This window comes from Bos grunniens, chromosome 14 (genome assembly GCF_055505025.1).
Source record: "Bos grunniens cultivar Pamir isolate PY7600 chromosome 14, Bosgru_T2T1.0, whole genome shotgun sequence".
Classification (NCBI taxonomy): domain Eukaryota; kingdom Metazoa; phylum Chordata; class Mammalia; order Artiodactyla; family Bovidae; genus Bos; species Bos grunniens.
Window position 1 is genome coordinate 51,480,744 of NC_141178.1, and position 26,241 is coordinate 51,506,984.

At 35.6% G+C, this 26,241-nt stretch overlaps 1 protein-coding gene across 1 annotated transcript in view; it reads left to right on the plus strand.

The window, feature by feature from the left end:
- The window catches only part of VCPIP1 (valosin containing protein interacting protein 1), a 28,403-nt gene extending 3,685 nt beyond the window's left edge, over positions 1-24,718 (plus strand). Inside the window, exons 2-3 of the mRNA XM_086336752.1 lie at positions 8,782-8,868; positions 19,876-24,718. Of these exons, the coding sequence (XP_086192878.1) occupies positions 8,782-8,868; positions 19,876-20,747 (959 nt within the window). The 3' untranslated portion in view covers positions 20,748-24,718. The remainder of the gene's footprint in view (positions 1-8,781; positions 8,869-19,875) is intronic.
- The last annotated feature ends 1,523 nt before the right edge of the window (positions 24,719-26,241 follow it).

The window sequence follows — 26,241 nt, forward strand, 5'->3', positions numbered from 1 at the left end:
GGAAATGATCCAATGGTGTACTTTTTACATTATTTTTCTTGGCTAATCTTTGTTTTTAAATTACTGTTAGTATGCTTTATTGAGGCTTAAAGTAGAAGTAAAACTGAAATATATTACATATTAGAGGAGCCTTATTTTTGCTGAGATGAGATCTTTCAAGTAAAAAAGTGATCTGGGTGTTTTTTGTCTTTTCTAAGAGAACTAAGTATCAGTGAATTGGGCCTTGACCTTCCAAAATGAAGATAATTTATTTCTGGCTTAAGTTTGGGGGCCTAGTTAATAGGGGATCTATTAATAGGGGATCTCTCTACGCAAATTTATAACAATATTGCTGACTTTATTTTGTCAGACGTAATTATTGAATTGGGGGATATGTCAAGAAATGTACTTACTAGGGGCACTTTACGTTTTTCTGTCTTTTAAGAGTTTTTAGTTTATTGGAGACCGTGTGGAGTAAAGGAAAGTAAAGGAAAGAGAGTAAAGATTGTGATTTCTGGAGTCAGAAAGTCCTACAATTTGAATTCTGGCTTCAGTACTTGTTAACTTAGTGGTTTTAGGCAAGCTGCTTAACTGCTCAGGTCTTCAGTTGCCTCCTGTACACAGGATTACCTCTTGTAGTTGATACTTAGGTAACAGTTGTGTACTCCCAGAACTCTGTAAATTAAATAATACCAGCACAGAATGGGTAAACTTAGATGTATGCATGTTTTAAAAAAACCGTAATCTCCAGGTCAGAGACTGGTCAGGAAAAGAGGTCTTTCTCAGTAGAAGAGGATGTGGCTCATGTCCAGCCTTGGATGCTCAGCACCTTGTATAGTGCCCGGCAGGTAGTAGGCACTTTGGAAGGTTTTTTGATTGAATTAAATAGATGACATTAACATAGCTAAAGAAAGGCTGTGTCAGCAGAAATGGAATGGATGGTCAGCATTGAACATTGAAAAACAGTTGAAAAGCAGAATTTGGCACTGTTTATACAGTGCTGTACAAAGGAGAAAGATGTGTCAACTGGGGCTCATGAAAATTCTGGTAACTGAAAGGTAATCTCTGTTGAGGGGCAGGACTATTTGATCAGTCCTTACCCTGGCCTGGCTGAAAAATCTGTATTCCTTTACCGATTCCATAGTCATCAAGCTTCTAGTCTAATCACTCATTTAGCTTCCTGATGTAAGTATTGATGTGGAGGTGACAGTGAGGTGAGGCTTGTATTCATTTGGAGGTTATGTTCTCCATGGAGATTAAAAATGCAGTGGCACCGGTGAGATTATGATCAGTAGTCTAAAATTCTGGTCAACATAATAATATATTACTATTTCATAATGAAAATTAGTAAAATATAATTCTTGTTTACGATTAGTCACTTTTTGAGTTTGAATTGAGGTTTCTGGACCTTAATGTCTGAGTACTGGACTGTGGACCGCAAGGAATTGACTAAGATGATGTCTTCTTGTTAATGATCTCTTCTCTTTCCACCTTTGGCATTTATGTTGCTGACCTTAAAAACCCACACATTTCATAAACTCTCCCACTTCTACTCCTGACATAGAATTTAAGCAGAGTGCTTTGCTAATTTTATGGTGGTGTCACTTGACTTTCTGCTTTAAAGTACGAAAACAGTGCCTGGCCCGTATATTAGTCCCTCTGTAAGCGTTAGTTTTCTACCTCTAATTCTCTCATAACTGTATTTGAATTATGTAGAAGATACTCTCTTTATTTGGTCATGCTGTGGGACTTGTGGAATCTTAGTTCCCCAACCAGGGATTGAACTTATGCCCTCTACAGTGGAAGCACGGAGTCCTAACCACATTACTGCCAGGGAATTCCTGGGAAGATTTTCTTAAAAGTGCTAGTTTGTAAAAAATCTCAATATGGGGATAGCTAAGTAAGTACGCACAACCTTATGTGAATGAGTGCCGGGAACTCTTGATGTTTAGATTGGAGAGAGCTGGAAAATGGGAAATGACAGGGTTTACTAAGAAAATTGTAAATTTCAAAGTGCAGAAATTGTGAATTACCATGTGTTAGTTTAGCAAATAGCTCATCAAGTTTTCTGCTGTTCGAATAGCTGGCTCCTTCTCATTTAGGTAAGGCTTTGATACCACTTTCTTAAAAGAGGTTTCCTCCTGACCACCTTACCCAAGGGTAAGGGTTTCAGAGACCTTTGCTAAGCCACTCCAAGTAGGTTCCCTCTGTTATGGCACCCTGTTCATTTCCCTCATAGCACCTGTTACAAGTTTTCCTGATTTTATATGTTGGTTTACTTACTACCCTATCACCTAGTACTGGCCCTCCACTTTCTAGGTGCTAAGTACATGCTTGTTGAATGAATGAATGCAGATCCTTTCAGCAAAATGTCTGCTATGAGCGAGACTGTGCTGTAGATACAAAGATAAATCAGACATGATCCTTGCCTTCCATAAATTTACTTGTAGGGTCTCAACTGAGGACTTCCCATACTTTTATAGCTTTCATTTATAATTTTTATATATAAAGAAAAAGGAAGCTGGAGACCTGTTGATGAAAGCCATAAAGATATAAATGTGTGTATGTATGTATAATGATTGTGTATCCTTATTAAATAGGCTGACTTCTTGATAGCCAGAGACATGTGGTTTTTCTATTGTTTTTTTAAGCAGGATATTTATTAAATAGAATTTATATTTCTTGTTTGTATCAAGACAGTGAGTGCATCAATCTTTTGCTCAGTTCATGGAACTTGTCACTTTGAATCTAATGATGTTAGTTAAAAATGAAATAACAGTGTTCTTACCTGTAATATTTCACAGATTTTAATCTTCTTTATCCAGACCACTTGGACGTTATTAAACAATTTTTACACTGTTCTCTTCATTATTTATACAATATGTGAGTAACTCTAACTCTGGCTTTGCAAAGGCCAGCTTTTTGTGGTAGATATGACAGACAGTACATCATCCACTGTAAAGACTAGGCTAATTTCTTTTTTCTTAGTATTATATTCCACAAAACTTTTCATTAATTTTCTTTTTCAAGAGATAAAGAGATTTGTGAAAAACAGTTGGTCAGTTTTATACATATGTTGTCAGAGTTGCTTTGATGGAATTAAGCTACTTGTTATATTTACTCCACTTTACTGCGAAGGTTAGCATCCTTTCAGGAGTTGAGAAACTACTTTCTATCTTCCTGAAAGAATGGCATGAGTTTTTAATATACAAGTTTAAATTACACAGCTTTTTTTTTTACACAGTTTTTCATAATTTCATAGTACTTCTTGATGTTGTAGTTGCCTTGGGTATTTTCAGAATTGCACCTGGTATTTAGACACTTATTTTTAAGATGACTTGGAGTCTGAATATCATTATTGCTTCTTGAATTTTTTCTTCAAATATTGGGTGAAGGACACTTTCAAATCTAGATAGTACTTAATGCATCTATTATGCTTAACATACTATCAGATAACTTTTCTAATTGATTTATAAACATCATATTTCTAATGGGGGAACAGTTATAAAATTGAATAAAAGGAATGTATATAGATGTATCTTAAGGTAAATATGTATATTATAAATGGTGATTTTTATAATATACTTTGAAGATTAAGTTAAACATGATTCTGTTTCTTTTTTTCTTCATATTTTTTCAATTATAATATTACTTTTAAAAATTCAAAGAACTCAAGTATGTAGGGAGTAGAATACAGTAGTTCTCTTAAACACTTGTACTCCCCAGAGACTCAGACTCTGTATGTTTGTGTACACACTTCCACACAGTTAGGTTTGTGTGCATGTATGTGTGTGATAAATATAGCTTTTAATGCTGATGATTACACTGAGAAGACGCATAAGGGATTGAGTACAAGGAGAGAAATAAGCATACCTTTCTTAGAAATGATTTTGACAGTTAGTAAAGTAGATGGTGGCTCAGGTGGTAAAGCATCTGCTTACAATGCGAGAGACCCAGGTTTGATCCCTGGGTCAGAAAGATCCCCTGGAGAAGGAAATGGTAACCCCCTCCAGTATTCTTGCCTGGAAAATCCCATGGATGGAGGAACCTGGTGGGCTACAGTCCATGGGGCTGCAAAGAGTGGGACAGGACTGAGCAACTTCACTTCCACTTTTCTTTCAAGGTAGATACAATTTTAGATGGCAGAATCTGGAGGAAGGGTAGAGAGATGGCAACAACTTTTTCAGCTAATGAACACCTTTAGAATTTTTTCTAGTAGAAACAGCCCCATGTTCCTAGTTTAAATGTATATTTTGGTCAGTTTACTTTATGGTAATAGGTATTTGAGTTCAGAATTAACTTAGATATTTGGGGAGGGGGGACTCTAAATAGTATTTCAAAATTGATTTTGTTTTTCTTTTTATAATAACTATATTTCACATATATGTTAGATTTTAAAATCTTACTTGCTTTATAAATTGCCAAGTAGAAACTTCAAATTGCCTTTTTAAATATCTAAAGTTAGAAAATTGGAATGATGACCTTTTAAACTCACTTTTAGCCTCATTATTTTGTTGTTAGTGATTAACTGATTTTTTTCTAAAATCTAGAAAAAAATCATTTAAAAATAATTTAACATATTTTTAAAATTTTATTTCTTTTTAAAGAGGAAGAAAATTAGACAACCAAAGGGAAAATCATCCATACTATCACTGCCATATATAATAACTGTTGTCAGGTAGGAGAAATAAAGATTATTAGGAAAGATTTGAGGAAGACAGCGTATGAACAGAGGTTTTCTATGGTTGTGTTATAGACTTTTTTGTACAGTTATGCACAGTATGTTCAATGTAAGTATTTTACTGTTGTACTATGAAGAAGCAGCTGAATTAAAATAAAATAAGTGGAGGCTATCAGAAGAATGTGAATTAACATTTGGTAGATGCTTTACCAGACTAGTCCTCTTCTCTAAGAATTTGCATTCCAGTGAAATAGTAGAAAGTAATTCTACCTGCCCCCCGCTTTTTTTTTAAAATTACTCTTTTAGCAGTTTTCAAATACAGTATTATTAACTATGGTCACCATGATATACGTTACATTACTGTGATTTATTTATTTTTTAACTCCAAATTTGTACCTAAAAGTCTTTAGCTTTGTTTTTGCTATGATTTTATTAAATTCATGAAGAGGTATACAGATAGTACCATTAGTTAACATTTTATCCATATAGCATTATAGAACAGTTGTCATTATAGTGCTTAAGCTAAGTTTTTTCATGGACTCCTCTCAGGCATTATTAATACTATTTATTCATTACATGAATTCTAAGTGCTCCTGTCTCTGCAGCATTGTGCCAGGCCCTGAAAGTAGAAAGTCGAATGGGCCACTGACCTTTTCCTGACTCTGAAAAGCTTCTGATATAGAAAGGGAAACAGAAAAGTTAACTGAGTCAACCTGCCTTGTGATCAAGGGCTGTGGTGTTCATAACATAGGAGCAGCAAGAAAGGAACTTCCCTACCCACCACTGAAGAATCCTACAGGAAGTGACACCTAAGTTGAGTTTTAAAGAATGCATAGCTATTATTGGCCTTTGGGGAAATACAGCAGTTTAGTGGTTTGCTTTGTAGAAATCAAGATTTAATGAGAGATGTGAGGGAGAGTGAGGACAAGGAATCTTAGGCTGACTTATATGCCATGAAAAGGAACTAGACCTTTTGCCTTATTATATGGGGGAACCATTAAAGGTTTCTGAAGGCTGTGTGGAGGAGGGACTTGGGGAGAAGATTAGAGTGGAAACCAAGGATGAGGCAGTGGCAGCCCTTCAGGCAGGAGACAGGCCTAAACCAGGGTAGTTCTAGAAGGGATGCGAACTGTCTGTGACTGATGGGAGACTTATGCTGTGTCACAGTTCCTGCTTTCTGATCTCTGATCCCTTTCCTTGGTTCTTACAAACATGACTTCAGTGGAAGTGTATATATTAACACCAAAGGAAATAATTTGCCTTTTTTTTTTCTTCCAATCAGTCGTTGATGCTGTGGGTTTCTATAAGGAGAGTGTTGATGGTTATGCCAAATTTGTTCTAACATGATTTGACCTTTAGTAGCGGTTTAGTTCTGAGAAGGCAATGGCGACCCACTCCAGTACTCTTGCCTGGCAAATCCCATGAACCAAGGAGCCTGGTAGGCTGCAGTCCATGGGGTCGCTAGGAGTCGGACATGACGAGGCAACTTCACTTTCACTTTTCACTTTCATGCATTGGAGAAGGAAATGGCAACCCACTCCAGTGTCCTTGCCTGGAGAATCCCAGGGACGGAGGAGCCCAGTGGGCTGCCGTCTATGGGGTAGCCCAGAGTTGGACACGACTGAAGTGACTTAGCAGCAGCAACGGTTTAGTAACTGTGGAAAGAGTATAAGCTGTAGAATGTACCCAGGATTCAAATCCAGGCTTTGCCACTTAATGGCTATTTGATCTTGGGAGAATGATTTACATTCTCTTAGCTTGTCTCTTCTGTGAAATAGGGCTCAGTTGTGAGGAGAAAATGAAGCCATGTGAGGTGCCTGCTCAGAGCTGAGTGGTGGTGGTGGTTTAGTCGCTAAGTCGTGTCCGACTCTTGTGCCCCCATGGACTGTAGCCCACCAGGCTTCTCGGTCAGTGGAATTTTCCAGGCAAGAATACTGAAGCAGGTTGCCATTTCCTCCTCCAGGGGATCTTCCTGACACAGGGATTGAACCAGCAGCTCCTGAGGCTCCTGCATTTCAGGGAGATTCTTTACTACTTGAGCCATCTGGGAGGAATTTAGATGGTATCTGCCCTTTCCTTAAAGCAATAGAGTATGCATACTGACTGGGGCCATATAGTCTGAAGGGGGTGAAACTTGGTTCTTGGGGGAGGGTAAAATAAATCTTACTCTATTTAATGAAACAAGTGTAAGATATATACGTAATACATAACCAGATAAACAGTGTGTCTGTAGTATTCAGATGTCATTAGGAAGGCAGATTAGGAAAATAATGTCTAAAAAGAATCCTTAGGGACATGACGAAAACACAGGGTTGATAAGCACTTCAGTAGAATTCTTTCTTTTTAGAGTTCTGCCTGCTAAGTAAGGAATCATTGGGTTTATAAAGTAGTATTAAGACACATCATTTTTCTTACTAGTATTTGGGTGGTCAGTTCTGAGCAGTTTATTATTTTGGCACCTGTTTAGTTTCCGACCCTGGGTCGGGAAGATCCCCTGGAGAAGGAAATGACAACCCACTCCAGTACTCTTGCCTGGAAAAATCCCTGGACAGAGGAGCCTTGTAGGCTACAGTCCATGGGGTCGCAAAGAGTTGGACATGACTCTGAGCGACTCATGAGCGACTTCACTTCACTTCTAGATTCGGACCAAATAATTAAGTGCTACCATATAATTTTTGATACGTTTTGATATTCTAGAATATTTGACAATTGATATCCTAGAGTATTTTATAAAATACTAAGTACATTTAAGATAATGTTGATAATAACTAAATGAAAGGTTACCACCGGAGAAGTAATCCAAGTAAAGTTCAATGATAAATTCAGCAGTCAGAACTTCTGACAGAGTTGTTAACATTCTGTATTTGGGGTTTCTTATTAATATTCAAAATTTTAAATTAAACTTCTGTGTTCACCCTTAAATATTGCCATATTCCGGTTGCACTGTATCATTAGTGAATGAAGTGTTTATGTGTAAGTAAATGTTCTAATTAACTGAAACGCTAAGTGGCTGAGGCTTTTTATATATTTTAGGCTTTGTTGTACACTTTAAACTTTATACTTTCACCAACTCCCTTGCAGATTCATATTCCTGTTTATGAATGTGGAAAGGGGTTAGAGCTCTGAGAGATTGTAGGTACAGAATGCTTAACTCACATTATCATAACCTCCATTCAAAGCTCAGATCCAACAGTATTGTCTTCTAGTAGAAATCAACTTTATAAAGTCTTGAGTATAAAAGCAGTACATATACCTTATCAAATTAGAAAATAATGAAACCACACACACAGAAAAACCATATTCCACAAACCAAAATAACTTTTATGTTCCTTCCATTCTTTGTTAACTTCCTGGATAGTGGTTATCATTCTTAACTTTTTATTTGAAACTTCTTATTGATAATAGGCACTTCAAAGGGTGTTCTTGAAAAATATGTTTCTGTGAAATGGTGGTTTGCTTGTGGCTATTTTGTGGGCTTCTGATATTTATTCTAAATCTCATCATTCCCCCCCAGCAAATTTCTGTTTGAAAAAGTCAACTTTGGAACAACAAAATACATTAATTACTTATCTTCAGTCTGCCTATTTACTTTACTCCCTAGCCCTTTCCATCTGCTTTTATTAGTTTTTACATAAATATAGAATATATTTTTATATTCTACTTTAAAAACATAAATATCTTTCAGTAACCATTTCTGTCGTTCTAGTCCATAGTTGCGTACTAGTTTACTTTAAACTGGATTGAGTCTTCATGTATATTTTGTTTAATATGCCCAGTATTGACTCATGCAGTTTTAAAGTCATTTTTGAATCAGTTCCTGTGTTTAAAAACTGGGAGAATTGACATTAGAAATTTGGATTTCTGGCTTCTCTTAAAATGCCATTTGTTCTTGAACCATTGGACCTATATTCTTCTGTGACAGCACTTGGCAATGGCTGTCGCATTTAGAGGGGCCATAGTCCCTCATTCCACATTGCTCCCTAAATGGTATATTATACTAGACTGCATTGCTTATTTAGAATATCTGCCTTACAATCTCTGTTTGAGGCTCATCCATATTAAAGCAAGCCTGGGTTGAACTCTCTGGTTTTCTGCTAATACTGTATCTTTTTATTTTACAGGAGAAGATGTATGGTCTTATGCAAAAGGTCTTCCTCACATGTTCCAGCAGGGTGGCGTATTCTACAATATTATGAAGAAAACCATGGGTATAGTTGCTTTCTGACTTTATTCTTGGATAATATCTCCACTCAAGCTATTATAAGGTTTTAAGAAAGTTCAGATAATATTCTTCTAAAATGATTTCCAATGTTACGGTATATATTCTTCTGTATCAGTCTGCCTAGTTAGAATGAATTATTATCCTGATATGATCAACTATGTTTTCTGCTATAATATTACTAAAAAATCTCCTATCACTTTCTTTTTCATATTTTCTCATTTAAATTGTAGAATTAGAGGCCAGTTTATTTATAGTGCTAGTGTCCATCCCAGAATCAGATAATGCAGCATTTTGTTGTTGTTGTTGTGTTGGACTGTGATACTATATACCTCAGTATTTTCTGAAGTCTAGGAAATAATTCACTTTACATTTAACTTCTTTTCACATTGTGTATGTATTGTTTATAAAGATATGTGCAAGTGTGTAACTTATCTTCAGAGTTTTAAGGTGTTAAGAGAGAGATTGCTAGTGTGTATGTTTAGACACCATACGTTTTTTCAAAGATTTAATGTGAATGCTTTTGGCTTCTGACTTTTATCAGTCTGGCTTTCTCACTTTGTTACCTACCTGACCTCTTTAGACCAAGTGCGTAATCTCTATTTTATGTTTTTTCTTTCTCATGTACTTTTTTTTCCTTGTTAAAAAAACAAAACCCAATTTGGCTGTTGTAGAAATGTTCACACATATAAAAGTAGTAAGAATAATGTAATGAACCCCTATTTACCTACCACCCAGGTTCAGTAATTATCAGTACATTTTTATCCATCCCCTCTCAAATGGACTGTTTTAGAATAAATCTCAGACATAATTTCATCTGTAAGACTTCAGTATGTATTTCTAAAAGTAAGAACTCATTTTTTTTTTAACCTTAATACCATTATCACATCTAAAAGATATGAACAATAGTTTTTAAAATATCACCAGGCAGTATTTAAATTTCCTTGATTTTTGATTGTTTGAAAAAAAATGTTTTTTTTCTTTTGATTTATTGAATCAGGGACCAGAAAATGGCCAGTTGGCTTGCTTCTTTCCTCCCTCGCTCCCTCCCTTTCTTTGACAAGATAATTGAAACATAATTTGCATATAATAAAATTCATCCTTTTTAGGTATATGGGCATGTGAATTTTGACAAACATATGCAGTCATATAATCACTACTACACTTAATATATAGAATATTTCCACCATTCCAAAAAGTTGCCTTGTGCCCTTCTAATTAATCCCTTACCTCTATCCCTAGCCCTGACAGCCACTGATTTGATTTCTGTCCCTATTTGTTTTCCTTTTTCATATCACCATATAAATAGGGCCATATAGTTTAATCTTTTGTGTCTGGCTTTTTGATTGAACATGGGGGTTGGCAGGCTACTGCCTGTGGGCTATTTCAGGCTCACTGCCTGTTGTATATAAAGTTTATTAAAACACAGCCACTCTTATGCTTACATAGGACTGCTTTCACAGTGCACTGGCAGAGTTGAATAGTTGTGACAAAGACTATATGGTCTACAAAACCTAAAATATTTATCATCTTGCCTCTTTACAAAAAATTTTTGTTAATTTCAATTTTTAATGTAATGCTTGAGATCCATCTGTCTGGGTGCATGTATTAATAGGTTATTCATTTTTGTTTGTTTTTTAATTGCTGAGTAGTATTCCACTGTGTGTATATATCACATTTTAAAAATCCTATGACCAGTTGAAGGACATTTAGTTTGTTTTTAGTTTTGGGCTTCTGTGAAGAAAGCCACTAAAAACATTTGTGTACAGGTCTTTGTGTGAACAGATGTTTTCAGTTTTCTTTGATAAATACTAAATACCTAGGAGTGGGATTGCTGAGTCATGTGGTAAGTATATGCTCATCTTTATAAGAAATTTCCAGATCATTTTCCAAAGTGACTGGGTCATTTTGTATTCCTTCAGCACTTGGTAGTATTAGTGTTTATTTTTAAAACTATTCTAAAAGATTTATATTATTCTCTCATAATGGTTTTAATTTGCATTTCTCTAATAACTGATGATACTGAGCATCTTTTTGTGTACTTATTTGTACTGTGCTGTGCTTAGTCACTCTGTCATGTCCCACTCTTTGCAACCCCATGGGGATTATTCTCCAGGCAAGAATACTGGAGTAGGTTGCCATGCCGTCCTTCAGGGGATCTTCCAAACCCAGGTCTTCCACATTGCAGGTGGATTCTTTACTGTCTGAGCCACCAGGGAAGCCTGTGCTTATTTGCATCTTGTTATTTTTTGGCCTATTTTAAAATTGGTTTAAAAATTTTTTTAATTGAGTTTTGAGAGTTCTTTAGATATTCTGGGCACACATCATTTATCAGATAAGTATTTTGGATATATTTTCTCCCAGTTTATAACCTGTCTTTTCATTCTTTCAGCATTATCTTTTGAATATCAAAGGTTTATAATTTTGATAACCAATTTAACAGTCTTTTGTGATTCATACTTTTTGTGTCCTATCCAAGAGTCTTTGCCTAATCCAAAGTCACAGAAATTTTCTTCTGTATTTTCTTATCTAAGTTTTATAGTTTTAATTTATATGTAGGTATAGGATCCATTTTGAATTGATTTTTTTAATATGTTGTAAGGTATGAGATGAGGTTCATTTTGTGTGTGTGTGTGTGTGTACATATCCAGTAGTTGCTCCAGCACCATTTATTGGAAAAGGTATACTTTATACATTGAATTATTGGAGGCTTGTATTCAAAAATCAATCGACCATGAATTAGACACTTGAAAAATCAATTGACCATGAATTAGACACTTGAAAAAGGTGAATTATATACAGCATATAATCAGTAAAGTTACTTTTAAAGCAATCAGTTGACCTTATTCATGTGAGTCTATTTCTACGATCTCTTTTCTATTTTGTTGATCTGTATGTCTCTCCTTCCACCAATACCACAGTCTTGATTACTGTATTTTGGGTTGAGAATGGATATTCTTGCCTTGTTTCTGGTCTAAGGGGGAAAGCATTCAAACCTGTAGGTGAAATGCCCTGATAAGTTTATTGATGATTTTATAGTATTGTAAATGGATGTTGAATATTATCGGATGCTCTTTCCCTGCATCTGTTGAAATAATATTTTAAGGCTTTTCTCTTTAGTTTGGTGGTAGTGTGAATTACATTGATTTATTTTTGAATGTTGAACCAACATCACATTCTGGATTCCAACTGCTAGTATTTTGTTGAGTGTTTTTGTGAGCATATTCATGAGGCATACTGGTATGTGGTTTTCTTGTCAGTTCAGTTCAGTTGCTCAGTTGTGTCCAACTCTTTGCAACCCCATGGACTGCAGCACGCCAGGCTTCCCTGTCCATCACCAGCTCCTGGGGCTTGCTTAAACTCAAGTCCATCGAGTTGGTGATGCCATCTAACCATCTCGTTTTCTTATTTTCTTGTAATGACTGTTTAATCAGGGTAATTTTGGCTTCAGAAAATAGAGTTGGGAAGTGTTATAGCTTTGATATTATTTTTTTCTTAAATGGTAGAATTCACCAGTGAAGCCATCTGTTCTTGGAATTTTCTTTATAGGATAGTTTTTAACTGTGAATTTAATTTTTTTAATAAAGTGCTCTTAAGGTTAATCCCTTTCTTGAGTAAGCTTTGTTAGTTTTGCCTGTAAGAAATCTGTCCATTTCATCTAAGTTAGTAGTCTTATTGGCATGAAGTTGTTTATAATACTGCCTTACTGTCTTTTTAATGTCTGTAAGGCCTATAGCTCTGTCATTTCTGATATTGGCAGTTTCTGCCTTTCTTCTTTTGCTGACCAGTCCAGCTAGTGATTTATCAGTTTATTGATCTTTTCAAAGAAACAACTTTGGTTTCATAGGTTTTCTCTGTATTTTCCTGATTTCATTTTCATTGATTTCTGCTGTTATGTATACCTTTTCCTTCCTTATGCTTGCTTTGGATTTAATTTGTACTTCCAAGCTTATTTAGATAGAAGCTTAGATTATTGATTATAAAATTTTTTTTCTACTATAAGCATTTAAAGCATTTTTTTTCTGCTATAAGCATTTAAAGCTATAGATTTCTCTTTCAGCATCCCCCTGCCTCCCCGCTTTTTTTCTGGCATCCTTTTCTTTTTAACTTTTCATCTGTCACTTCTTTCTACCTTTTGAAATATATTGATACCAGTTCATGTTTTTTTTAAGTTATTATTTAATTGTAACTGATCATAAGGCCCCCAGTAATTGGGGTCCTTATGCAGTGTCTTTCACAGAACTGAAAATAACTTCCCTCAGTTGGTTTTTGTGTAGGAGGGTTGTGGTGGGTGGTATAAGGATGATTATTCTCTTGATGGTTTTCTAAATAGTTTTTTGTTTTCAGTTTGAAATTACTTTTAAAATGTTAGCTGTGATGCTAAGACAATTTAATGAGGGAAAGAATAGTTTTATCAATAAATGGTGCTGAGACAGCTGAATATCCACATGTAAAGTAATGAAGTTTGACCTCTGCCTCACACCAAATACAAAATTAACTCAAAATGTGTAAAAAACTTGAGTATAAGTGCTAAAATTAGAAAGCTCTTAGAAGACAGAGGCATAAAACATCTTGCTTTTGGATTAGGCAAAATCTTAGATATGACACCAAAAATACAAGCAACAAAAGAAAAAAGTAGATAAAAAGCAAAGTTTTGTGCTGCAAAGAACACCAACAGGAAAGTGAAATAACCCACAGAGTGAGAGAAGATTTTGAATATTGTCTATCAGGTAATAGATTTGTATCCAAAATATAAAGAACTGAGCAGTAAAAAGACAGACAACCTGATTAAAAATGGGCAAAGACTCTGAATAGACATTATTCAGAGAAAATATATAAATGGCCAATAAGCACATGAACTGATGCTCAACATCATTAACCATAGGGAATTGCAAATCAAAGACACAATGAGCTAGTACTTTACACTCACTAGTAAGGCTGTGGACAAAAAGACAGATAATAAGATCTATTGGCAAGGAAATTGTGGTGAAAATGTAAAATGGTATAGTTGCTTGGGGAGAAAGTCTGGCAGTTTCTTCAAAAGATTTAAGATGGAGTTACTGTACAACCCAGCAATTCACTTTCACATGTGTACCAGAAAGAAATGAACACTGTCCACACAAAACTGGTACACAAATGTTTGTAATAGCATTATTCATAATAGTCAGAAGTGGAAAGCATGCAAATGTCTATCGGCTGATGACTAGATGAGTAAAATGTGGCATATATATACAATGAAATATTACTTGGCAATAGAAAGAATGAAGTATTGGTACAGTCTACATGGATGAACCTTAAAAATATGCTACATGAAACAAGCCAGAAACAAAAGGCCGTATACTGTATTATTTCACTTACACGAAAAGTCATATAAATGACAGAATAGGCCCACCTAGAGAACATACCAGTGGTTGCCTGGAGCCAGGAACGGGATGGGGGAAGGAAATGGGAGGCACTGCTAATGCGCTCAGGGTTTCTTTCTGGGATGATGAAAATATTCTAAAAGTGACTGTGGTGATGGTTACACAACTCTGAATATACTGAAAAAAAAACATTCAACTGTACACTGCTGCTGCTGCTAAGTCGCTTCAGTCGTGTCCGACTCTGTGCGACCCCATAGACGGCAGCCCACCAGGCTCCTCCGTCTCTGGGATTCTCCAGGCAAGAACACTGGAGTGGGTTGCCATTTCCTTCTTCAATGCATGAAAGTGAAAAGTGAAAGTGAAGTCGCTCAGTCATGTCCGACTCTTAGCGACCCCTAAGACCTCTTAGGACTGCAGCCTACCAGGCTCCTCCATCCATGGGATTTTCCAGGCAAGAGTACTGGAGTGGGGTGCCATTGCCTTCTCCGCAACTGTACACTTAAAAATGGGTGAATTGTGTGTGGGTTAGAATGTCAGCAGACTCATTATATTTTTCAAATCTTACCTGTGGTGGTTATTCTTATTAGGAGATAGTTTAGAGCTCTGGAGTAAGAACATCTAACGTCAAATTTTGGCTCTACTGCTTAGTCCAGTGTGATTTCTAAGCCTCAGTGTCTTTGTTTGTATAGTAGGTGTGATAATCTTTGGATTGTTACTAGGATAAAATGAGGTTGTGCACATAAAGCAGTTAGCCAACGGCCTGGTACCTAATAATTACTTAGCTAATCCCAGTTGTAATTTGCAGAATTATTTTTTGACCATCACATAGCCATTTGAAATGGGCCACCATCAGAAAATTATTTTACCTTTCAAATATAATTTCATCTGATATTTGTGGTAAAATGTTATCTGTATTTTTAGGACAGATTCATTTGGCAGATCATTTTCCTCATCCCGTGAACAAAGACTCAAAAGTGTAACATGCCCTCCTCACCCCCTACACATACACCCCCTACCCTCCAAAAACTAGAAAAGAGCATAATTTTCTTACTTTCAAATCCACTCTTAACAGATAGATGGTTATATTTATGTTTGAACAGACATATTGCCTAATATAACAAATCAGCTTTTAATATTCCTGGTGTTTATGTTTGGAAAGGTGTTTTTAAATTAATTTGCTTAAACCATAGTAAGTTTCCTTAAAGATGTTTATACAGAGATAAATGCAGAGATGAATGGCAAATTTAGTTTTAATACTTTTTTAGGTATCTAACCTTACAATGTTTAGTGCTTTGTTTGGATTTTATAAAAATGCAATTATGCTGTGTACATTCTCTCTGTGACTTTCTCTTATGCAGCTCTTTTTTCAGATTCATTCAAATTCATGGGCTCAACTAGTTTGTTCATTTTCACTGCTGCACAGTATTCTATTATCATTTTAATATAATTCATCCATTGTTCTGATTCACTTTACGTAGTCTCCAGTTTTTTGATGTAAGAAAGAATGTAGCTATAAATATACATGTCTGTTGGTATATATGTCCAGTGGAAATGTGGATATTATATATATATATATAGAAATTTTAATATACCTTGATTCTTAAAATTCAGAGGACTGTGTAAGTTATGTACAGCTTAAATGATTATGTTTAATCACAACACAGTATTTGCATTGATTTTTTGATATATATTTTAAAGTTTTTAAACAGTTTAAGAAGGCTAGAAATATAAAAATGGGGAACATGACGTAAAACTGCTAAATATTCCTCTTATACATACATTTTTGGGCATGATTGTAATTACAGTACTTTCCTTTTTTACCATCATGCATGTTTTATTGTCTATCTGAGGCATCATAGGTTACTTATTTATATCAGTATTAGTAGCTGCATATTACTTTTGTTAGGTAGATAGACTGCAGTTCTCTTAACCCCTCTCTTCTTGTTGAAAGCTTAGATTGTTTCCATTGTTTCATTGTTAAGTAATACTGTGATAAATGTGTTGGTGCTATGATTCTCTCCAGGAATAGCCAAGGGAAAGCTTCACAGTAGAAACCTGGAAGCAATTACAAAACCTTTTGATCTAAGAGAAATTAAAACTGTTGACTGCCTGATGTATATTATATTAGGCACTGTGGTATGTGCTTTGCATGAGTTATATAATCCTCAAGTAATTAGTGAATTAACTACTGTCAGAGGAAAACAACAGAATGGGAAAGACTAGAGATCTCTTCAAGAAAATTAGAGATACCAAGGGAACATTTCATGCAAAGATGGGCTCGATAAAGGACAGAAATGCTATGGACCTAACAGAAGCAGAAGATATTAAGAAGAGGTGGCAAGAATATACAGAAGAACTGTACAAAAAAGATCTTCCCGACCAAGATAATCATGATGGTGTGATCACTCGCCTAGAGCCAGACATCCTGGAGTGTGAAGTCAAGTGGGCCTTAGAAAGCATCACTATGAACAAAGCTAGTGGAGGTGATGGAATTCCAGTTGAGCTATTCCAAATCCTGAAAGATGATGCTGTGAAAGTGCTGCACTCAATATGCCAGCAAATTTGGAAAACTCAGCAGTGGCCACAGGACTGGAAAAGGTCAGTTTTCATTCCAATCCCAAAGAAAGGCAATGCCAAAGAATGCTCAAACTACTGCACAATTGCACTCATCTCGCACGCTAGTAAAGTAATGCTCAAAATTCTCCAAGCCAGGCTTCAGCAGTACATGAACCATGAACTTCCAGATGTTCACGCTGATTTTAGAAAAGGCAGAGGAACCAGAGATCAAATTGCCAGCATCTGCTGGATCATGGAAAAAAGCAAGAGAGTTCCAGAAAACCATCTATTTCTGCTTTATTGACTATGGCAAAGCCTTTGACTGTGTGGATCACAATAAACTGTGGAAAATTCTTCAAGAGATGGGCATACCAGACCACCTGACCTGCCTCTTGAGAAACCTATATGCAGGTCAGGAAGCAACAGTTAGAACTGGACATGGAACAACAGACTGGTTGCAAATACGCAAAGGAGTACGTCAAGGCTGTATATTGTCACCCTGCTTATTTAACTTATATGCAGAGTATATCATGAGAAACGCTGGGCTGGAAGAAGCACAAGCTGGAATCAAGATTGCCAGGAGAAATATCAATAACCTCAGATATGCAGATGACACCGCCCTTATAGCAGAAAGTGAAGAGGAACTAAAGAGCCTCTTGATGAAGGTGAAAGAGGAGAGTGAAAAAGTTGACTTAAAGCTCAACATTCAGAAAACGAAGATCATGGCATCTGGTCCCATCACTTCATGGGAAATAGATGGGGAAACAGTGTCAGACTTTATTTTGGGGGGCTCCAAAATCAGTGCAGATGGTGACTGCAGCCATGAAATTAAAAGACACTTACTCCTTGGAAGGAAAGTTATGACCAACCTAGACAGCATATTAAAAAGCAGAGACATTACTTTGCCAACAAAATTCCATCTAGTCAAGGCCATGGTTTTTCCAGTGGTCATGTATGGCTGTGAGAGTTGGACTGTGAAGAAAGGTGAGCGCTGAAGAATTGATGCTTTTGAACTGTGGTGTGGAGAAGACTCTTGAGAGTCCCTTGGACTACAAGGAGATCCAACCAGTCCATTCTAAAGGAGATCAGCCCTGGGTTTTCTTTGGAAGGAATGATGCTAAAGCTGAAACTCTAATACTTTGGCCACCTCATGCGAAGAGTTGACTCACTGGAAAAGACTCTGATGCTGGGGAGGATTGAGGGCAGGAGGAGAAGGGGACCACACAGGATGAGATGGCTGGATGGCATCACCGACTCGATGGACGTGAGTCTGAGTGAACTCTGGGAGTTGGTGATGGACAGGGAGGCCTGGCGTGCTGCGATTCATGGGGTGGAAAAGAGTCGGACACGACTGAGCAACTGAACTGAAGTACTGTCATTGTTACACTTACCTGATTGTGTTATAATTATCTATTTATATCCATCTCCTAAGAATTATATTTTATTTTTTAATCTTCGGGTCTACTTTAGTTCCTGGCACATAGTGAGACTCAGTAGCTGTTCTCTGTTGAAATAACTGTGTAAAACCTTTGCCCCGGGGAATCCCTGGCCTTACCATTTCAAAGTCTGTCTTCTTTGCTACCTTTGTTTCCTAGGCCATGGTTTACAGATCTCTGAGGTAGGGGATTGGTAGAAGGTAAAACTCATTTCAGGGTTGTACTCTGAAAGGTACGATTTAGACATCTCTGATTTTAAAGTTTGTCCATCTATTTTTGTCAGTTCTTTCTGCCAAAAATGTTGTACTGCTAAGAGGAAATCCGCGTTGGATCTTTAACTTACCGCCAAAATGAATGTTTATTTGAACTTACTCTCATTCTGTAGCTTTTTTCAGAAAGGAAGAAACTATTCTTAATACTTCTAAGACTACCTAATGCCCACAAAGCATTCCAGATATCACTCATCCTTCCCCTCTCTGAATTTCCATAGTACTTGCTAACAGTCCTTCATTTTAAACTAGTTTGCTTTTGGCTTTATATTTTGCTATAAACATACCCATATGTTATTATAAATTCTCTTTCATTTTTTTAAACATAGAAAAATCTATGGTTTCATAAAATTTGAAAAGTCTGATTTTTGCATATTTGGAGTAAACTTACAGTGTACAAACTTAACATGTAAAAAGATATTGGATAGCTTAAAACACACATGCAGTTTTTTTATGCCCAGGCTGGAAAAAGTGTAAACATTTGAAGTACCACTTAGTGAGACCAAACTCTTCAGCTGGAAAATGAAGGGAAGCCTGCTTTAAAGTTCTTACCCTCTACTGCTGCATCAGTTGACTATGAGAAAGCATATCACACTGGGCCATTTGAGGTGTATTGACAACTCACTCTTATTTTGGTGGTTCTCATCTGCCAGAGAAGAATAAGAGTTGTAACATGAATACAAAGAAGATATTATTAATTTATTGTGACCAGATGTCAGTTCTTGCAGTTATACTTAAGTCTTTGCAATTATACTTAAGCCTTAATGTTAACTTTCCTAAATGTGCCCCCATATTGACTACTTTAATTATGGAATATCTTATTTTGAAAGTTCATACTTTTTATATTTGTGAAAAACACATATATACACACAGTTTTTCTCCTGGTATTCTGTAATTTAATAAAATTACTATGATTTTTAATTCAGTATTATGCAACATGTGTATGTATACAACACTTTGCCCTTACAGGAATTTTTAAAGTTTATAATTTGAATTTTATTAAATGAAAGTCCATTTTCTTACTGCTTTACTCTAAGCAAATGCTTTACTAACACTAGTGCTAGTTTTTTTTTTTTAATTAAACTCAGCTGTTTGTTTCAAGACTAACTTTCCTAACTTTGTAATAGGTTAATGATATATATATTTCAAACCCTCTGGGGAACTACTTTAAGGTTTATGGTGGTATTTCTTTTTTTTTTTGTAATGTATTAAATTATGTTAATAAGTATAATAAATTATTTGCTAATTAATTTTGTTTTGACAGCTGTTACCTGTAAATTATTATTGGAGGTTTACTCTTTCAATTATAATTGTCTTTACTCCACCTTTAAAGTAAGATTTTAATGTGTTAAATTCTTTTTCCTTTCTTAAGGTATGGCTGATGGCAAGCATTGTACTTTCCCACATCTGCCTGGCAAAACCTTTGTCTATAATGCTTCTGAAGATAGACTGGAGTTGTGTGTGGACGCTGCAGGACATTTTCCCATCGGTCCTGATGTTGAAGATTTAGTTAAAGAGGCTGTAAGTCAGGTTCGAGCAGAGGCTACTACAAGAAGTAGGGAATCAAGCCCCTCACATGGGTTATTAAAACTAGGTAGTGGTGGAGTAGTGAAAAAGAAATCTGAGCAACTTCACAATGTAACGGCCTTTCAGGGGAAAGGGCATTCTCTAGGAACTGCATCCAGTACCCCACATCTTGACCCAAGAGCCAGGGAGACTCCAGTTGTAAGGAAGCATACGACAGGGACAGACTTTAGTAGTAGTTCCATTAAAACAGAGCCTTCTGTATTCACTGCTGCTCCTAGTAACAGTGAGCTTATTCGAATAGCTCCTGGAGTAGTTACAACGAGAGACAGCAGGCAGCTTGATCCTGATATGGTTGAGGCCCAGCGGAAAAAATTGCAGGAAATGGTGTCTTCTATTCAGGCGTCGATGGACAAGCACTTGCGGGATCAAAGTACAGAGCAGTCACCATCTGATCCTCCTCAAAGGAAAGTGGAAGCTGTGAGTTCTTCTGTGAAGTCTGGGAGTCTTCAGACTGGCTCACCTGAATCTTTTTCTCCAACTGGTGACACTGAAAATCTGAATATAGAAACAGCCGATGGCTGTGTGGCAGAGGCACTGGAAGCAGCATTTGCTGAAAGGTCAGAAGCACAAAAGGGAAGTTCCGTGGAGGAGCCCGAAGAGATGGATAGTCAAGATGCTGAGATGACAAACACAACTGAGCCAATGGATCACTCTTGATTTAATTAGAGGCTAATAAAGGCAGAATGTTTATTGTGAATATGTAATATTTGTTGGCTGGGCCACATAACTTGATTAGTCATTACAAAATCTTGTACGTATATAATTCAAAGATTATATCTAGTTATTCAGTGCATGATAGCAAGTGTGTGATTGGCAATAGCTTTTAATATACTGCTGCCCAGGCTGGCTCTGAATTCCTGTAAAATAGTTATTAGATCTGCTAAAATGAGTTACTTCCATATATGTGGTTCATTGGAAGTTCTTTGTAATTTTAATTCCATGAAAGTCTTAATGTTGCAAACATGAAGATTCTCTTGCTATATCTGTTTGATTTCTCAAAAGGCTAGAACTGGGGGAAGATAAGATTTTGCTAATGTTGATGTCATCAGGATAACCATTCCACATACTTACTAGCGTGTCAAAGGATTTATGTAAATTTGAAGGTTATCTGAACTAAATTGTATCTTGAAATTCATAAAGGATATGTTAGACACTGGGATCCTGACATTTCTGTGAACGTAAACACATTCATAGAGATATGTATTCTTCGTGAAAATATCTTGAGAATATAGTGTAATGATATATAACATTTTGCTGATTTGAGCAAGCTTGGGGTAAAGTATCTATTCTAGAATGATAAAGTCAATGTGATTCAGTAATGTTGCTGTCTGAGCCAACACAGCCAATTGTGTGCTCTGGTGTTGATAATATGTTACCATTATTTTGAATCCTGGCCTGGTCAAGTACCACCAAATTTTTGTTCTTTAATCTTGCAGAAAAGTTGATTGCAAAGTGTGGTAGAAAAATAATTAAAAAAATAATGGTAGCAGTAGTTAATCTCTAATTTTCAGAGTTTGTCAGATTCACAGAGAATTTATAAATAAGAATTTATCTTTATGAATGGGTTACATTGTTCTACAATTTTGATCAATGGTATTTAAGTTTGTATATGCTAAATGTCTTTGAGCCCCTCTGAACCAAAAATGTTTCCTTTTTTTTTTCTTAGAATCCATTATATTTTCTTCATTTGTTAGCTTCACTTGGATTTGGATGCAAACTTCACTGCATCATACCCTGATCAACTGGGCATTTGCTTAAATAGTGTATTCATCAAACCTTTAGTGCCTGTTTCCTCAAGAAGCAGCTTTCATGTTTACTCCTTAAAGAATGTTTATCCTGAGATTGGCATCACACTATTTTAACCTATTCTGCAAATCTGTATTCTGAAATGTACACGTTAATCCATCTTTTTCCTCTGTTCACTGAAATTAAGTTGAATTTGAATGGATGAAAGACAAAATGTATGTTAATACAATCTCTTATCTAGAGCATTCAAAGCCTGGCTGTCTCTGTTTGCTCGTGTGATAGATGCAGGACCGTTTGCATTTTAAGAAAATGTACATCAGAAAGTATGTTATCGGGTGTTTAAAAATCTCAGCAAATTGACTCATAAGGAATATAGACAGTACTTGTGTTTCCAAATAAGGGAGGTTTTGGTTTCTTTCTATGAAAGTGTCTCTGCCTGAATCACTTATTAAACAAACTACTCCGTTTTGAATAGGGAAAGAATGGAAACCTTAGACATTTTGCAGGTGATATCTGAGCAAGATACACATTTGGGTTTTATCACATTATCACCTGTTTAAAATCACATTTTATCTCCATTCTTCTAAATTTACTTTCAAATACCTTTCTCTATGTCTATAAATAGAAGGAAATTTTAGAACTTTTATATTGTGTATTAGTTTTATATTAAGAACTGTGGCTCCCAAATAGTATTTCCCATTTAGTTAATTCAGGTGACTTCTCTGTATTAAATTTAAAAATTACAGATATCACTAACCACTATAATTATTTTTGGCTTTTTCAGCCACTGAACACCCCCCCCCCTTTTTTTTAGTTTAAATACAGGAAAACTTTCACAAACAAATGCATTGCTTCCAGGTAAACGATATAATCACCTTTTCTTTAACAAATATTTTCTTCACCTGTGGCTCAGTATGTTTGATAACTGACAAATACATTTCATAGCTTAAAGTAAAAACATCAGCTACACATTTTATCTCCCTATTAAGTCTCCCTTTAGTCAAGTTAGAATGTACCTGTGGATAGTAGAAGGCAGGCTCAATCTCTGACAACAGTATTAATTTCTCTTGCTACGGCAGTGCTGTTTAGAAGCTGGTTTAGGTGTGAATATTTTAATAATAGTTTGGGTTCTCCCTTGATAAAGAATAAAAGGCTTGATGCTGAGAATGGTCAGGTTTCTTGACATTATTTTAAATCAACTGAAATACGGTTGCAGGAATTAATGGATTTGAGAAGTGGGCCAGGAATCTTCACAAAAAAGTCTTAGAATTTCTTTAAGTTCTAGACTATCATTATTTGTCCTTCCATATGGTTACCATCATCAAATACATAAATTACAGGAATGATTTTTAGAACTACCTTTTGTGATTGCCACAACTTTGAGTCTAAACTGGGGATCATAAATTAGTTAAAATATTTTCTTAGCTCTCCATTAAACATAATAACTCTAATTCAGTCCTATAGTTAAATTACATTTGCAGTGTTTAACTGAAAGTTGAAGCGTAGTTAGTCATACCAAGATTGCATTGATGACCCGCGGTCCAGGTAGAGTTGAAGATGATGTGTCTCTAGAATACTGGTGTTAGAAACTGGTTGAAATCGAAGAAAACAAGATACTGTCAAATATTATGAGCTAGAATATAATGAACACCCAGGGAAGGGCTACTCAGGAACTAAAGAGCAAGTCTAAGGCCCATTTCCCCTCCTTTCACTGTATTTAAGGTATTTTATTGGAAAAGTTAAGCTAAAGATCTGAGACATTTAGCAAGTGCTATTGACTGAAATTTGCTTTAAATCTTCTGATGAGTTTTAGTTTGGTTTTTTGCAATCAAGTCTACTGCTTGCAATTAAGATGTCAATCTGAAATGCATCTATGGTTCCTAGCCACACAGGTCCTCGTTGCCATTATTTTTAAGAATCTAACTTTATTGGAAATTAGCAAACTTTTGCATATGATCTATTACCTCAGGGAAGATCACTTGCTAGCAACTCACTACTAATGACAGGTTTTTGAGAATTGTACTGACATCACTTGTTAGCTACTAAATGCAGAATTTATAACAGTATTATTTTATGTAGTTAACTACTAACTGGCTGCTAGTGAACATTTCTCTAAAAAATTTAGACCTCACTAATAACTAACCTTTAGGTATGAAATAAACTTGTAATTTCTGTCTTTAAGCTTTGGTCAATACAGTGACAATATAAAATGTTTATTTCAGAATATCAGTACCATTTTATTTTTCAACAAGAATTTTAATTGGGTCCATACATAAAATACCACAGAGCAGACTTTTAAGATTCATGGTTCTCAGAACAAAGTTTCCATATTAAGATTTTCATAAAAGCTTTTGCAGAACTGAATTAAACTCCATTCATCATTTAATATGACTTTAAAATCACCTTTTATAAGAGTAACAGATACATACTCTAAGCTGGGGTATAGATATATCCTACATGTCAAGGTTATCATGTAATTTAACAAAATCGCACAACCTCAGGCTCTTCACAATATAATTTTTCAAACCAGAAGTATTCATTTGAAAACACCACAGTAGAATGTTTACTTAACAAAAGGGGAGCTATATTACCAATGTAAGATTTATAGTTAATTGTAAGTTCTGCCATTCTTAATAATTGAGATGCTAAGTGTTTCAATTCATATTTAATGATACTTAAATCGTGGGAATTTTAACATTTGTTCCAAAATAGCAGAAATTGTAAAAATTGTGAATTATTGGAGAAAATGCCATTACTTGTATATCTGACATTTAATTTTTTTAAATTATGGAATCTACATGCTTTTGTAGTATAATATTAATACGATGATTATTCTCTTGTAAAAGAAAAGGAAAACTAGTAAAAAGTTTTAGTTGATGTTATGTGCTTGTGAGTATCAATTACTTAGTATTTGAAATTTTAAGGTATTGCATACTTTTCTTTAGAATGCACAAGTCCCTTCCTGAGCTTTTATGCCTGTGGTAGAGCAGTAAAAGCCTGAAAAGGTTGTCAGTATTTTTAGGTTCATTTGACTTTGAGAATTAGTGCCAAGAGCTGGAGGATCTGCTTTTTGGAGGGAAATGTTATTTAGAATATGTAAAAATAAGTGTAATAGTGTAAATATTTAGAAAAAATTAAGTAGCAAGTGCTTTAACTGCTGAATAAAATAGTATAGATGTTCTACCATCCCTAAGGCACTGGCTGTTATCCATTATTTTCTGATTTTGTGATTGCTGTATATATTACACTTGAGTAATAATTGGTGATAGTGTATCATATCTATATAGAGTTCTACAACACACCTCACTGTACAGTATTTGAAAATTTTATATCAGTAATAAAACTGTAAGTTAATACATACTGATTTCCCCCTCAACTTCTCCATATTAACCTTTTATTCTTTAGTTTCCTGGAATCATACCTAATTATTAAAATGCATGAAAATATAGTTCAGTTTTATAAAGGAATTCTTAGTATAATAAAGTTTTTTTTTTTAAAAACTTCCTTCAGTGGAATATTATATAGAGACAGTGGTTTCTCCCCTTAATGCAGATTTCAGTGCAAATGAAATGGATCTAATTAGAAAAGAGCAAGCCAAGTTTCCTTAGACATATTACATAATTAGGTCATGTGATGCTTACTGAATCACATGATTAACAAATCACATGATTTAACAAATCACATTTGTTAAAGATGTTCTAGTAGAGAACTTGTTTTTGTGTTTTTTAATGCTATAGATAATGAAGGAAAATATAGAACATAGTATTAAGTAACACTTGTATAGCTTAATAATCAACACAACTGATATTTTAAAGTTGAAGGTATATGCTTAATGTCCATTTTGTTAGACTGCTAACTTAGTAGTCAGTGAATAGCCTTATAGATCTGAGCCCTGGCATCTCTTTACTGTGTGACCCTTGTGCTTCAGTTTCATCTCTGGGATGATGATAATAACACCTGCTTCTGGAGTTTTTGTGAGGATAAAACCAGTGAACACATATCAGATGATTAGAACAGTGCTTGACATACTAAGGGCTTCCCTGGTGGCTCAGCTGGTGAAGAGTCTGCCTGCAATGTGGGAGACCTGGGTTTGATCCCTGGGTTGGGAAGATTCTCTGGAGAAGGAAATGGCCACCCACTTCAGTATTCTGGCCTGGAGAATTCCAAGGACTGTATAGTCCATGGGGTTGCAGAGTTGGGCACAACTGAGTGACTTTCACTGGTGTAACTATTACTGTTATTTACTCATCAATGTAACGAGCTCAGTTGCCATTTAAATGGGATAAATCATACCTAGGGCTTCCCTGATGGCTCAGACAGTAAAGAGTCTGCCTGCAATTCGGGAGACCCAAGTTTGATCCCTGGGTTGGGAAGATCTGGAGAAGGAAATGGCAACCCACCCCAG